The sequence below is a fragment of the Diadema setosum genome, chromosome 1 (genome assembly GCF_964275005.1).
Source record: "Diadema setosum chromosome 1, eeDiaSeto1, whole genome shotgun sequence".
Taxonomy (NCBI): domain Eukaryota; kingdom Metazoa; phylum Echinodermata; class Echinoidea; order Diadematoida; family Diadematidae; genus Diadema; species Diadema setosum.
Genome location: NC_092685.1, coordinates 33,333,613 through 33,350,588, shown reverse-complemented (window position 1 = coordinate 33,350,588; position 16,976 = coordinate 33,333,613). Strand labels below are relative to the sequence as shown.

The following is a 16,976-nucleotide window of genomic DNA, read 5'->3' as shown; positions in this document are numbered from 1 at the left end:
TGTACATGGTATGCTAATTAGGCTAATAAACAAAAAATGTTGCCCACGGTTGCCAAGGTGGCAACCAAGCTGAATATGCTTCAATACCCATCTATAATTTGTTACACAAATCAACAAATTAACAACTTTTCTGTGTCTACCTGTCACCACCATTTCCTCAGCCACCCCTACATCTGACTTTGTAGTGGCTGAATATAAGTAGCTTATATCATCATTTCCACCCACATGAAGTAATGCTAGAGGCTCTTTGTTTTCAGCCTAGTCAAAGGTCATGGTCAAGGTTAAATCTAAGATTTTTCTTCTTTTAATGTTTAAAAGAATGTACATGATTTAGTCAAGCTTGGTATTGATGTACAGTAGATAAGAACAAAGTAACTTTTTTTTTTTTTTTTACTTGATCTTGACCTAGGTGTGTCATAAATGCTTTTTTGTTAGATTTAGGAAAGGATGTTACTGTAAAATGAGAAATGTTCACATGCATTTTAATTTCACAAATTTTGCGAGAGCCAAGATTCGGGAAATGAAAATGCACGCAAAAGTTTTTGTCTACATACACATCACAATGCATGCATGTGCTGAAAGCCAATACGATGGTGTACACCGTACACTGTACGGTACGCTGACTCGTATGTACATCCGGCCCTCGCTGTTTAATCAATTCCATTGTTTTCCTCTCACTTGCTTTTTAACTTACCTAAGTCAGAGGTTCAGTTGAGCTATTGTGACCATTCATTGTCCGTCATGCATTGTGCATCATGCGTTATCTTTTTTACATCATTATCTTCTTCCGGAAAACCCCATAACAGATTTTCACCAAACTTACTGGTAGGCAGGTAGCATCCTAAGAGGATTTGTACAAATGGATATCATGCCCCCCCCCCCCCCCCCCCCCATCCCAGGGGGTCCCATAGCCCTCAAAGGAAGGAGTCTTTAAAGATCTTCAGAACCAGAAGTGATAGAGTTTAGTTAGTGATATGAGATGAAAACAGGCCAGGAGGGAATATACTAACAAGGATGTGATGGACACTGAATGGAAGTGTAGCATGCCTTTCAACCTCTTTCAACCTCTGGGACGTACACGTAGCAGCCCCTTATTCCCACAATCCATCACAGATACCGTGACAGACCATGAGAGATACCATGGTACACTACATTTTGGGCAAATGAGGCTGCTGTGGTCTTGGTGTAAATGTAGCATTAGATTCCACTTCCATATCACATTTAATAATAACTGAAACTTCAGTACCACAACCATGGCATACTACAATAATTACCTCCGCCAAGGGAGGAGGTTATGTTTTCGTTATTGTTTGTTTGTTTGTTTGTTTGTTCCTTAGTTAGTTAGTTTGTTTGTCCATGTGCAAAATAACCCAAAAAGTAGTGAACGGATTTGGGTGAAACTTGCAGGAAAGGTTTAGAATGACACAAGTAACAAACGATTAACTTTTGGTAATGATCTGAGAATTTTTGGGGAATTTATGAAGGATTTTTGATATTTTGGTAGGTAGGGTCATTGAACTTGGGAGTTCAGGCTGCGTGTGCTCTAGTGCTCTGCGCGTGCGTGTGCTCTGCGCGTGCTCTAAAGTGCGTGCTCTAGTTTCTGCTAGGGCGAGGCGCGCCGTGCAGCTGAGGGTTTATGACGTAACAAAGGCTTCTATATTGGGAAATCGGGCGACTTTCAGCACACATCTCTATGGAAGAACAAGATCAGTGGTGGAAATGAGCTGCATGCTTGGCGGAGGTCTGCGCTCTCAGAGTGCTTTTCTAGTTGTTATATGGACTGTCGTTCTGAAATGCTGGAAAGGATGTGAACAAAAGTATGAGAATTTGATATGTGCAACTTTGTTTGGCATGCAGGTATTGGGACATAATTGATGCGAAGCTGCGTGAGGTTGCCTTCAATCGCAGGATCAGTGTTTCTCTGCTTGGGAGCTACTGGAACCACACCAGTCAAGACATGCTGGTCTTCTTGAAGTCTCTTGCTGAGCTAGGAGTTGATAGCAGATTTAACATCCATGTGGTGTGTGTTCTTCCAATTCTTTTTTCCTGGTTCGAAACTTATATCATTTTCGAATCAACAATCCTTTGAAATAATGAAGCTTCATTTTGGCTTTAGGAACTTTCAAAAAAAGCAAACTTGTTTTTGTCGAGCCCACCAGAGGTGAGGGGAGACTAAGGGATCGCCTGCGGCGTCTGTCCGTCCATCCGTCGTCCGTCCGTAATGCTACAAAAACTTGAATAACTCTCTTCTGAGGACTTCAATTTCAATCAAAGAGTGGTTATACAAAGTTACACATTTTACCAAATATGATGGTCACCTCAAAGTCAAAGGTCACTGAACAAGGGTCAATGAACTTAATTACAGGGCCCAATGTAAATTTGTATGGTGTGTTTCGATTATGGCTCATAACTTTTGATGTATGTGTCTGTTTATGACCAAACTTGGATGGTAGATGTCCCTTGGGTAGTTGAAGGTCACCACAAGGTCAAAGGTTACAGACAGAGGTCAACAAACTTTTAGGGCCCAATGTTAAGTTTTTACAGCGCGTTTTGATTATGGCTCATAACTTTTGATCCCTATGTCCGTTTGTGACCAAACTTTGCTGGTAAATGTCCCTTGGGGAGTTTAAAGGGGATGGCTAGTACCTGATCAGTGGGAATCAGTGAGAATGCTGGGGGATGATTGTTCCAATCTTTGTGGATTCATTTAAGAGTACATTATATATCTATTGTTGTGTGGAAATTATTTGCTTCAGCGTGGTCTCATATTCAAGTAATGTGCAGTTCAATGTTTCCAGGTTAGCATGCCTGTACAGTGACTGGCGATCGTTAATGGGCTGTTAACGATTGCCCCGAATGGATGAGACACATTTTGGCACTTGCCTTGTTCTTTCATTTAGTTTGGGATTAATGAATGAATATTCAGAGTAGCAAACAGTAACATTTTTCTTTTTTTTTAAATCGAACATTGGGGGATAATTCAGAAAAAATTTGGATGGGAAGGAAAAATTTAAGGTGAGAAATAAGTTTGATGCTTAGCTTGACATCGTTCATTTTTTCTTTTTTAATTGGGCAGTGGGGGGATACTTCAGAAGTACTGATTGGAGGAGAAATTTTGTTTATTCTTATTTTTTTGTTTGTTTTTTGTGTGTATTCTCCCTGTGTTCTACGTGTGGAGCATGCACCAGTCACCTGCAGGCAACAGAAAATGGCAGGCAGTTTCTTCTGCTACTGCTACTTTTACTGCCAAAAATACTCCACTCTCTCACCACGGACCCAAAAACAATTAAACAAAGAGAGAGGTGTAATGGCCAAAAGATGAAAGGACACACCTTTGACTACAGGGGCATGACTGCCAAAAGAAAAAGGGCACATAAATTTTTGCCTTGAGGATGTAATTTTTCTGGGAGGAATCACGGCCAACCAAAGAGGCATCTGGCCCTCGATGTCCATCAGTTAATTCAAGCCCTGCTTCCCCTTTCAATTATGTTTACCATGCCCCTATTTTGCCCAAGTGTACTGTTGCGTTGTGGGATCACTGCAAAGATTCGCAGGAGGAACATTGTATATGTATGTATTTCATAAAGTTGAAATAACAAACATGAACACAGCATATAAACCCCAATGAAATTATGGTAGACTGTGTCAGGAACTGAAATCTGTCAGTTCAATTGTGAGTCTCATCGTGAAATCCTGCTATGTTATCATGGTGACCATAAAAACATAGCTTTGAAAATTTCAGAATAAATGGAAGATCTGCATATTCATGTGTTTAGTATTTAAAAATGGTGATGAAACATGTGATTCACATTTGTTGTGTGGGTGACATTTTCTATGCACTTAGAAATCTTGCTGCCTTAAGAAGACTCTGAACAATGCATTTTCAAGGGAAAAAGATATACTTTGCAAATTAAACATGCTCAAATTTATTAATGAATGCTGGGAATGATGGGAAAATAACTTTGTTAGGTACAGGAGTTAGTACAGACAAGTGACCTCCATGAAATTAAACATTAAAATCAATTACACCTTTATCCAACAACAACTATGAGAAAAATGATCTGTAGAAATAGTTTGTGCATATGGAAAGGAACTATCCATCATATCAGGGAGGTGTAAGAAAAGGAGAGACAACTCCTGCTCTCCTTTGAAGGATGCGCGGCACCGCCGAGAAGTTACGCGCTTAACTACAGGTGGAAATCAGGTGCTTTGACAAAAGAGAGCATCAATAATCGGGACTAGCGCTCTCACATCTAGAAATACTTGCCCCTACTGCATTACGCTCTCTCTCTTTCAATGTGATGGCAACAATGAATTTGTGTACCTTGAATTGGAGCAGCGAATCAAAATGCAGTGTAAAACTTACAATTTTAATAGCAAATAGTTTAAGAGCATACTGGAGCATGCTTTAGCGGAGTACTTTATTTGAAAGATCAAATTATCCCAGATTAAAGGATAGAAAACTAACATGCAGAAATGTGCGCATTATAGAAAAATGTTAGGTTTCTAAGAGGGCCTGATTTTCATTTCATTTCGATTTGCGCTTTACGAAGAAACTAGAAATACATATTTATAATATTGAATTCTTTCCTAAACTACTCTCAATCAATTCGAGTATTTCATTTAAAATTTTACGGGGGGGCATAAAGCTTGTAATTCAACGAAAGGTGAAATGTGTTCTTCGTCTCCGAACTTCGCCTTACAACTAGAGCGCTGCAGAGTATGACTTCAAAGCGTATAGTGGAATGATAGACATCCCATTGTAACGCTTTGAAACCAGACATGTGTTTGCATGCTGTACGAACGAGTTGTCTCTCCTTTTCTTACACCTCCCTGATCAAATGCACATACACAGGACTTTAAAGAAGTTAACAAACTATGCATGAATACCGAGTTACAGCGAGTGTTTTGCTTCTCTGTGTCCTGGCAGAAACTGTTCCGGGTTCCAGCATACACACCAGTTGAGCACCGCATCCCTTTCTCGCGAGTGAGTCATAACAAGTACATGGTGACAGACAATGCGGCCTATGTTGGTGAGAGCAATAATTTTTTGTGCACTGCTTATCAAAGCAGAGAAACATGATTCTTGCATTCTAAAGCAGAGGATTAAGTACACTCCCTTTATATTTAACAGAGTTATAATGAAATAGAAATGCTGGTCCTTGAATTATTATATAATGTCTAATTATATCGTGTATATGGTCATTTGTACAGTAAAGGATGTAACTTGGTGTTGCAAGGGTAAAATATTTAAGTTATATTGTTATCTTTCCCTTCATTTTGTGCCCTTTTTGGTGTATACACTACTGATGTATTTTGTGATAAAGATTCTCCTGGGAAAGTTCTGAGCCATGGGATCAAAGGTCAAAAGGTAAAGTGAAAATGCTAAATTTCACTTTTTTCTCCATATCTCATAAATGGCTCATGGAATCTTCATGAAACTTACTACACATGCATGTACTGCCTGTCAATATTTTTCTTGGGACTTTTTGGGTCATGGAGTCAAAGGTCAAGATCAACTTCTCTAGATTTAACTATTTCCCCCATATGCATGCAATGCCTGAAGGTATTTTCTGAAACTCAATGCATACATGTATTACCAGATCTAAGATTCTCTGGTAAGTGTTTGGGCCATGGGGTCAACGCTTAATTCAATTCAGTTCAATTCAATTCAATTCAATGTTTTATTTCATTTTTTGACAAGAACATATGTGACCGTGCATCACAAAATGAACAAAAAGTCACACACTGATTTTGTGTGAGGACTGAAAATAGGTGAAATGAGTCAACCTAGCCGATCTTGACTTTTTCAAATTTTCTGAAAGAGCAGGTCTTCTTCTACATTATGCTAAAATTTGGGATCATAAAACAGGCAGGAATTGTAATTTTTTTTTTTGCAGTTTATCTCGAACATTTTTTGATAGAATAGTGTGATTAGGTATGTCTTTAAAGTCCCCTTTTCATTTCTTAAAAACCCTGTACACACTCTTGGTAAAGATTAAGCACTTGAATAGACACTGTACTTCAGAGCCTCTTTTCTCAGTTCACACTTTTCCTGAGTGTGTGCTTTCTTTCCAATATTTAGATAGGTTAGGAGAGTCCATTTGATTAGAGTTATACATCATGTTAAAGCTTAGAGTCTGCTCTTTCAGAATACTCTTAACTAAAATTTCATGTCTGGCGACTTTCTGTTTGTTTTGTGACGCAGGGTCACATACAGACATCACTTTTTTGGGTAACAGAAAATAAGGTGCTTAAAACTATGTAGGATGAAAAGAATGTACAATAATTGAAAGTGAAATGCAAAAATTTCACTTTTTCCTCCATATCTTTTGAAATGTCTCAAGGTATTATGTATGCATTGCCTGACAATGATTCTCTTGAGACTTTAGGGTCAAAGGTCAGGGTCAATGGTCAGGTTAAAATGCTAAAGTAAAATTCTACTTTTAAATGCTGAAATTTCACTTTTTCTACATACCTTGGAGATGAGGGTACTCAATGCGTAGACTGAACTAGAGCACTCACACGGGGGACCCATTTGAGGACATGTATCCCCTGAACCCGTCCACATACCTCATCCTTTATTGGGCCAAATGTTGTATAATGTGGCAGCTGTTGCAGGATTTAATGAAATCCGATGAGAAATGAGGCTGGTATAGCACATACCAAAAAAAAAAAAAAAAAAAAAAAAAAAAAAATGTGACATGACATCCAAGTCAGAGCACTAAGGGGACAATCACCACAAACTGTTGTGTCCTACATGTACACATAGAATGACTATCTGTACACTTTTTTTTTTAGCAAGTCTGAGTAAAATCTGATGAGAAATTAGGCTGGTATAGCACATACAAGAAATATGACATGGCATCCTTTAAAAGTCAGAACAATGAGGGTGCTGTCAATAAAAACTTTTGTTGCCTATAATAACCCCCTATAAACCTTCATAGCAAGTTTGAATAAAAATCTGATAAGAAATGTGCCATACCATCCAAGTCAGAACACTGAATGTGCTGTCATCACAGACTGTTGTTGTACGACATGTAAAATGACCTCCCATACACCTCCTTAACAAGTCTGAATAAAATCTGCTGAGTAACAATCATGTTATTGAATAAATGAGCATTTTTGCAAATTTTGATCTCATGATGACCTTTGACCCTCAAAATATCGAGATCTCAATACTTTGATCTCGAAATAAAGGAAACTTCAAATTCCCTTCGGTTAACACATAAAGGTTTGTTGGAACCAAAAGACCCACCTCATTTTAAGCTTATTCTTGTTTTACCAGACCTCATGATAACTGGACTTCCCTGTATCATTAGTAGACACATGATGCAGGTGATGCTGTTTGAACACACACAACAAAAAATATGGACATAAGTAGTGAACAAGCAAGGAAATAAATTGAATGATTACTGTAAAATGAGAAGAGAAATATAGGAATAGAAAAATAATCTTTCATATGCTTATTATTTCTACTCTATTCCCCTCCCATCTTCTCTACTAACCCTTCCCTATCCCCTCCCAGGAACTTCCAACTGGTCTGGTAGCTACTTCGTCAAGACAGGCGGGGCCAGCCTTGTAGTAAACCAGACAATGGCCCAACAACACTCCAGTAATGTCACCTTGCAGCAGCAGCTAAAAGCCTTATTTGAGCGGGACTGGAACTCGGAGCATGCCACACCCATTCTTTCTGGACAGGACTGATAGAATGGAATGATTCTAGATGCTGGCCACAGACAACAACATGAATATCAGTGGCAAAAGCGTTTGACGTAAAAAAATCAACCAACAAAAACTGCCTGTAATGAAACTAAAAAGTCTTCCAGCTCTGTCAAATAACTAACTTTTTACTACTTGACATAATGACTAACAAAATAACTTAATAGAATTACCAGTACAAATACATAATAACTAACAAAATTACGCATCTGTTGCCAAAATAACCAAGCTGCTGGTGAAAAGTCATGTTTGACTATATGGCTTATCCTCACCCATACCCTTGGTGTACCTTCAGCTGTAGCATGCATTTCTGCAACCATTTGGTCCTTGGCTTACAAGGACTTCTCTTGAGAATTCATATCTGAAGTCACTGACCTCAACTCTCAAGCCAGCAATTAACTTTAAATAAACAAGATGTTGTTGAGCATAATGTAATGAGAGCGAGACACAAATGAGTAGCAAGCCTCTTATCCTTGTCTGTTGATATGATGTCAGATTATGAAACTTTCATTTTTAACTTTGGAATTCTTCCAGCACCAAAAACACAAGAAATACCAAGGTGTTAAATGTATACTGGTTATTTGTTCATTTCTTTGTTTTGTTTAGTTTTTTCTTATGATATATTCATACCGTTCTGGTTGCTAACTAATATTATCATAGCATTTGAATAATGTGACTTGTAAGAATTTAATGCTGAACAATCAATGCATCACCAGCTTCCAAGTAAATGCAATACTATATTGTAGGTTCACAAAAGACAGTCTGGCTTTCTGGAAATTAATCCTGATTGTTTGTTCTGCCTTCCAAAGGATTTTTTAGCTGATTGATTGATTGATTGTGTGTGTGTGTGTGTGTGTGTGTGTGTGTGTGTGTGTGTGTGTGTGTGTGTGCCTGTATGCATGAAGAGTTTAAAAGTCATAGAAGTGAATGGTTTGTACTTATGCCTGTGGAAATGTATTTACATGATTACTGTAATGGTATTACCAAGGAGGTTCAAGAGATTGAGTCACAACAATCTTATTCCCTTTAAACCCATGTTTGAGGTAGCCACTCAAAGTATTGAAGTAGTGGTATATAAGATACACAAGATTAATGAAGTCAAAATTGCTTGACTGGATGTCCAGACACTACTCCGACACATTTGTTTTTAAGGAACTACACTAGAAGATTTTACAATGCAAGTTTTATTTGTCAGAATTTATCAGAAGAGTGGTGAAATTGGCTTTCCACAAGGGTAAAGTTTTAAATGCTTTCATAACACACAGCTCTGATTTACTCTTTTGTACATACTAGTATTTAAGAACAGTACTGACTTTTGTTTGATATTTTTTACCAGGTGAAATTTCATTTCATATACTCTAAAAGTGGAAATTTTTGCACAACTAGTGTGAAAATAAAAGGGTGTGAATATTTTTGCTTGCCATATGTTCCTGTACTTGATATCTTGCAAAACTCTTCTTACCTGGCCAAGCGCAAAATATTGGTCACGCAAAAATAGCCACTTTGACAGTAATATATGAATACCTGAGTCTACATTATGCTACAGTTCAAAATGAAACTTCAGAATGATCAGAAGATGATGGTATCAAACCCCATCAAAGGCACAAGTGCACCTGTGCAATTCTTTTGTGCATCCGTAATAAAGTGACAGCTGTTTGATAATTATAGCCAGATGGAATTTCAGCTTTTGAACTTACTTGGTATTACAGACTTGGCTCCCCCTTGAAGCATGGCAAACAAGCCCCCCCAAAGATGCAAAGATTAAAGGTAAAACAAAGTTCTCATATGACTGCAGAAACTCAATTTTTGCGCTAAAATGGAGACCTTTGCATAAGAAAGGTTTGAAATGATGCTGTGATAACACAGTTACAGTTTGGTAATGCCGCAAGTATTGCAATCTTAGAGCACACCAGAACGTGGTTGCTATGCGATGTTTTGAATTCATGTGTATTGATTATAATGTGATCATGCATCACAAAAATGACAAAAAGTTGCACACCTCGATTTTACATGAGGACTCAAAATAGGTGAAATGGGTCATCCTTGTCAATCTTTAGTTTTCTGTATTTTCTAAAAGAGCAATTCTTCTGCATAATTCTTAAGTTTGGGATCATAATGCCAATGGGAGATTTTTTTTTTCATTATTTTTTCTAAAACACTCGTTTTTTTTCGTTTGTTTGTTTGTTTTTTTGCAGAATAGTGTGATTGGGTAGTATGTATCAGAGGCCCCTTTTCAGTTCTTAGAAACTCTTGACATACTCTTCACTTTCAACTCTAATAACTTTTGAAAGAATGATGCTACTGCTTTAAGAGTTAGTAATAGTCATGGATAAAATGTGCTCATTAAGTGTGCAAAATTTTGCATAATCTGATAATTCCCTCATTGTGGTCACTAGGGAGTTTTACATCCTGCTTTTTGTCTCATTCATTGCACAAAGCACAGCTTAGGGAATTAAGCATGTGAATAGACTAAACTTCAAAGCTTCCTTTTCTCAGTAAACACTTTTCCAGAGTGTGCACTTTCTTTCCATTATTTAGGTAGGTGAGGAAAGTCCATCTGTATGAAGTTATACATCATCTTAAAGCCTAGAGCTCACACTTTCAGAATCCATGTGTGGTGACTTTTTGGTGTTTTTGTGATACAGGGTCACATATATTGGGCCAAAACAGTATCCATTGCTTGAGAGTGAATAGCATGCAGCTTGTTAGCCTCATGCTATTCAATACTACTGCTAGGGCATGATTCAATCATCACATCCTGGTAACATTCTACCTACCCACTACTGAATGGGGAGGGTGCTTCAGGAATAAAAGTTGTGTGCATACAGTCAAAATTATTTTGCTCTTGCGAGCTCAAAATCCCCCATAACAACTCATCATCCTGGCAAATTGCATCAGCCAAACAAGTGTCTTTGATGACCCAGTCAGTATATTACATGTAAATTCCCATGGTGGAAGATGAATTTTGAGCCCTTCTGAGAACTATGTTTTGCCTTGAAGTAGATTGTCAGTTGTGCAGAATGAACGTTACAGGTTAGGGGAGTCTGGCAGCGATACGAAAAGTGCAGTAGGATCTGGCATGTTGGTACCAGGTACTCTTTATGTGATGAAGTTCTGGAAAATCTCATATATTGTCTGTTTGTTTGTTTTTTTGAAGACAGTGTGCAATTATAAACATGAAGAAAGCTACAGCAAAATGAATATTTAATGTGTTTAGAAAATGATCTATTATTTTGCAAGCAAAATTCATATCAGTGTCATGCATAGAACTGCAAATAGCTACTACCAATCATATATTCAGAGGATGTTGTAATGAGCTGCCAACATCCAGTAGAGCAATACCTCAATCATGCTTCACGTAAGATGAAAGAAGAAGTCAGTAAATGAGATATTGTTCTCAATAGAAAAGGTATTGGCATTTATTTTTTTCCATCAAATTAAAGGCATAATTTACCATTTGCAGATGAAACAAAAACCCAGCATTAGTGCTTCAAATAGTTGCAAAATGTGAGTTAGGGATAGAAACAACCAATGTAAAAATTCTAATCAGTATAATTGATGTTCAGTATTGTTAAATGTACAAAATGTGAACAATAGTTGAAATGAAAATGTTTCCAGACTAAACTGTCTACAGTTACGGTTTATTGAGAAAAAATAGTGACATCTCCTTCATTAGGCTTTAATGCAAAAATGTTACATGGTAGGATGTTTGGTGATACAATTGAACAAATATGTATCAAATGTGATATCTTGTACATTTTTTTAATCACTGCTCCCAAAGGTAAACAAGACCTTTAATGAGAAGAGACACTTGGAATTACAACATTAGGTTATAGCGCATAACATTAGATTATAGTGTAAAAGCTGTAACTGATCCCATGACTATGACGGACTAACTTTGTCAATTAAGGACTGTGTAAATATGTGATATATCACTACGAATGGCATCTCTGTCGACAAGAAGCAGTGTCCATTACCATCATGAGCATTGTGCAAGTTGATTTCGTCATGTGTTTGAGCGCAAAGGTTTCCTTATGATGTACGGTTTGTGCAAAGTTTCTTCCAGCTTTTTTCAACACTGGTTCACTCTTTCGCAAGAATTGGTTGGAATATAATGCAGCTGTACCTATACCCCTTTATTTAGATTTACTTGAAATCCTGTTAAATCCATGTAAAAAGTCACATTGTATTGGATGGTATTGAATGAAGTACAAACAAATTGGGTTATATTCTATGAATTAAGACTACCATATTTGTACGTAAAGGTTAAATAACACATTCCTTTGTCAGAATTTTATCCTGTTCTTCATTGTTCAGTGATGCCAATCATACACCACTAGATGGTGCCATATGAGTCAGTACTGTACACCTGGAGATTTCCATGCATCCTGCCTCGAGTCTTCACATTTATGCATGGAGCTCTCTGAGATTTCTCTCTGTTGCAGTGACAACTAGGAAGTGGTGAATACTTCTTCCTTTTCACCTGAAGTGAGTGTTAAAGCTATGTTCTAATATTGGCAGTTGCATAAGACAATGGGCTCTATTTGGGGAGAAGGCACTGTTAATGCAGTAATAACAGATACATGGTGCACTGAAACAGGGGGCAGAGAAGTCAAGAGGGCAAGACGTGCTTATCAATGTATTTTATAATCAAAATGACAGATATGTATTGTAATAGATATCAATTCATATTTTGTATCCACACAGTCTTGTGGTAATGAGATGTGATACAGAAAATATGTAAATGATCAACAAATGTTAGTGCTACCACTGCCATTAACCGTATAGGAGCCTCATTTATTGTACTGAAGGTGTGAGTTAACTGTCTGTTCCTGGCTTCATTGCAGTTTAGCCATCTTGAATTTAATAGGCTGCATATGCACTTCTGTGGCCAGCATGTAGAACAGTACTGTGACATAGACTGTTTGCAGAAAGACTTTGTAAAAAATATTTGTAATGCAGTTTGTGAAATGTGTTTTGATGTGTACCGTATACCCCCCCCCCAAAAAAAAAAAAAAAAAAAAAAAATTACTATTGTCATCTCCACAACAATAACTTAAAATTGGTGAATCAATCCAAATACAATTTCAAGGTATAAAACTATAACTTATAACCCACATCTTACAGAAAACCCCATCAATTTGCTTCAGTGGTCAAAGAAAAATGAGGATATTGAAAGAGCATGTCAGCAATTCCTTCCCTCCCAATTCTGTCCATTGCGTTCACACATTAATGTACAGTTCCGTGAGCATCCAAGTGCCAAACTTGGAAGATTCAGACCCATGACATGCTCTACAACTATCCACATTTCTCGTTGGCCACTTGACCAAATTGAATGGGGTTTTCTGCAAAATGCAGGTAAGATGTTATATTAAATGAAAGATAGATATTACTCAGATGGGTGAAGGTTAAGGTGCGATTTTCTTCACTTACCAAATTTAATTTGTAGAGGGAGACAAAGTGAAGGAAATCGCACTTGAACCTTCACCCCTCTGAATAATATCTTTCTTTCATTTAATATGCCTTGTCCGCCTTGGACTACTTAACATAACAATGTCGGAATTTTGGAGCTTCCATGTTCATTGTGTCACTGCCGGCAACCAGGGACAGCCTGGTGGTAGTGTCGCTGCCTGGAAAGCAGTAGATGACAGGTTCGAGTCCCACTGGTTCCTTTTTTCCGACATGTTTGTTAATTTACAGATCAGCAGTTGCGATCTTAACAAATTTAATTTTTAGAGGAGACAAAGTGAAGAAAATCGCACCTGAACCTTCACCCCTCTGAATGATATCTTTCTTTCATTTAATATGCCTTGTCCGCCTTTGACTATTTAACATAACAATGTCAGAATTTCGGAGCTTCGGTATTTGTTCCATGTTCATCGTGTCACTGCCGGCAACCAGGGACAGCCTGGTGGTAGTGTCGCTGCCTGGAAAGCAGTAGCTGACAGGTACGAGTCCCACTGGATCCTTTTTCCGACATGTTTGTTAATCTATAGATCAGCAGTTGCGATCTTAACAAATTTTATTTGTAGAGGGAGACAAAGTGAAGAAAATCGCACCTGAAGATGTTATATTTTCAGACCCTGAAATAGCATCCAGACAGTTTTATCATATTTGAAGTTATCAATGCGAAAATCTGATTGTAATTTTTTTGGGGGGACATACTGTAATAAGTTGTGGACTTGCACAGATGCCCCTGCTGGTCAGACACTGTAAACAAAACTCCATTCAATGACTGTCACAAAGTCTTGACCTGTAAACTGAATGTGCAGCTCTCTATGTACATGCATGCAAGAGTGTTTGCATACATATGCCATATGCATACTGTATGCATATGGCATATGTATGCAAACACTCTATACAGTCAACTCCATGGAAGTCGATCTTGATGGGACTGAGGAAAATGCATCAATTTGGGCAATGTTTTCTGACTTGTACGTAAGTAGAAGAAAATCAACTTACAAGCACTGTCCCTTTCATCACATGGGAGTGTTGTAGTTACATATGATTCAACTTGGCTCCCAGAGTTACCTTGGTCATATTCCACCAAATACATATACTTGTACATATTTCTTAATGTCAAGCTGACAATTATTGTTTTGACAAGAGAAAGAAGTGATAGTACTGATATTTCTTTGAGAGCATTTCCCCCATTTTGGGATCTCACTGTTGCTTCGTGATTACAGATGCCATTTTGACATCAATGTTTCATAGTTACGGTGAATCAAATGTCGAGGTTTTCTTGCCATAGCTTACAGTATGTTGTGGTCAATCTAAGTTAAAATGACCCCTTTCAGGCTGCATTGTGTGTGCAGTTTCATAGTAGAATAGTAGTACAACTGCATAACTATAAATGAAGATAAAGTATCTTAAATTACCATTTTAATAAGGAGGGAAGCTGTATCTACATGTGCAATCTGTTTATCACACATCAAAATCATGAAGATTCTGAATAGTTTTAACAGAGATACTTGTGTCTTACAAGCATCTAAATTGGAAATCGGGAGATTTTGATACTCTTTTGGGAAGGTTAAAAAGTTTCATGGAGAATCCTGCAGATTCAGAGAGACTTGGCAACTCTGGTCATTACACAGAGGGAGAGAAAGAGATATGTGCCTCTTTTGTTGAAGTGAATATATGCAAGAATTAAACTTTTTTTTACTGCAACTGCTGTGAAACAGGAATTGTGTGCCAGTGTCTTTTTACCTTTGTCAGATGAGTTCATAAGAACAGTAGCACTATGTTAAACAGATACCCTACTTCACACCCTTTGGCAATTTCTTGTTTACCATCATTATTTAGACACTACACAGTATAGTAAATATGGCCATGGAAATCTCAGCTTTTAAGTATGGTGGACAGAAGATTAGGGAAAATACAAAAGCATGATGGGAGTATTGGTATAAATGAGGCGTTATGCAGTAAAGTACACAAAGACATGTTGATGAACATCATTTGTCAATAACTGCAAATATCAGAGAATTGCCGGCAGTGGTTTTCATTTGGTTTTATTTTTGTTTTTTACCAGCTACACTCATGTTAGCAGTTATGATGAGATGACGATGCCCTTCATTTCCTATTGCAATTTTGCATTTCTTAGAAGTTTATGTGAAAAAATCTTTTGTGAACAATTCAGCTACTTCAACATCTCCCCCCTTCCAGCCAAAGAATATAGAAACGCATGATTTTGCGTAGTACGCTCATGGGCAGGAGCAGGCGCCATTTTAGGAAGCAAAGCGATCAATAGAGGGTGTATTTTTACGCGATCCTATAATGGAATGGTACAACATTGTATCTGCCTCCCTTTCATTTTCTCCTTTTTAGGGGGGCATACATGGTAAAAGATGTACTTCAGACCTCATTTCTGCATTTAGAAGTATCATTTCTGCTTAAGCAAGAAATATAAATGAAGAAATGCCCTTTATTATTCAATCTGCAGTCCTTCAAAATTTGAGCTAACTAATGACCTAATGATAGGAGTATACCTGAACCATGGTGTTTGATATGCATGGGGGTGCTCACAGCTTCAAAGCCCTCTCCCTCTCCACCCCCCCCCCCCCCTCTCTCTCAGCTCTTCTCTTGGTTGCTTTTATTTATGATGTAGGCTGATATGATTTTCCCTAGAACAACCAATAGAAATCGTTGCAGGCAGCCGATAAAATTATGCTTTCTATTTCCAGTCTTTTACAGGAAAGCTGCAGAACATTATTTCTTCTCTCAGAGGTTATTTTTATTTTTTATTTTTTTGGGAGGGGGGTGGGGCTGCCAGGGATGAGATGATGTAGACCTCTTGATATGCGTGAGCTTTTTCACTGTGTTGCACTTTTAAAATTTATGCAGTAACATGGCCGGACCAAACAAATGATTGGTATTCTTTTTAATTTGTATTGTTATGATGCACTGACATGAGGAAGAATAGCCCTTTTGGCTGAATCATGTGCTGTGCTGAAGTAAATAAATGAAATGAGATGAAAATGTATTATCATCAACACTCTTCTTCTTAGTGTTAGTATTATCTTATTTATCATTATCGTGATCTTTGTCGTCACCTCACATTTTCACATTTCTGATCTTCAAAGCATTGTCTCTTGTTGAATGTAACAAATGTTGATTATTCTTGCCCTAATAGAAAAATATTCCTGTGTAAAATGACCATGTGTAGTGATGTGTGTGTGTGTGTGTGAGGGGTGGTGTTTGAATGTATGCACCTGTCTTGGCCGCACGACATTGAGAGCATCTCTCTTGGCTGCAAATTATACCTCCAGGTCTGATATGAGGACTTGTCTACACCACTGCCCTCTCCATCCCATTGGAGCTTTTGGATTTTTAAAGTAGAAATTTAACAATCTTGGTGCCCACTTCGGTGGAATAATATTCAAAATGTTTTTAATCAAAGAGAACTAGAACTATCACTCAATGTGATTAATACCCCCATCTAACACTGAGGGAGGTAGCTCAACCAGCAATAACTTTGTATGCATTTTATTGAAAAAAAAATAGAAATCATGGCAATGTATTGTTCAACATTGAACAAATGTCTACCTTGCTCACTGATAGTCACATGTGCCACACTCAAGTAAAGTGCTCAAAACCTGATGGAGTAAGATAAGTAAATTGGTAATTTCTATGATTTGCATCTTAAAAAGTTGTTACCATGGCAACACAATGTTTGACATAACAAAGAATGAAAGTTTGCACAACTTCATATCACAGCTGTCACACGTGCCAAATTTCAAGTCAAATGCTCAAAAGCT

At 37.6% G+C, this 16,976-nt stretch overlaps 1 protein-coding gene across 1 annotated transcript; it reads left to right on the top strand.

The window, feature by feature from the left end:
* The first annotated feature begins 225 nt into the window (after window positions 1-225).
* LOC140232136 (5'-3' exonuclease PLD3-like) lies at window positions 226-8,441 on the top strand. Its single transcript, XM_072312310.1, has 4 exons — window positions 226-230; window positions 1,858-2,020; window positions 4,931-5,033; window positions 7,529-8,441. The coding sequence occupies exons 1-4, from the start codon at window positions 226-228 to the stop codon at window positions 7,705-7,707; spliced, it is 450 nt and encodes a 149-aa protein (XP_072168411.1). The 3' UTR covers window positions 7,708-8,441.
* Window positions 8,442-16,976: the final 8,535 nt, after the last annotated feature.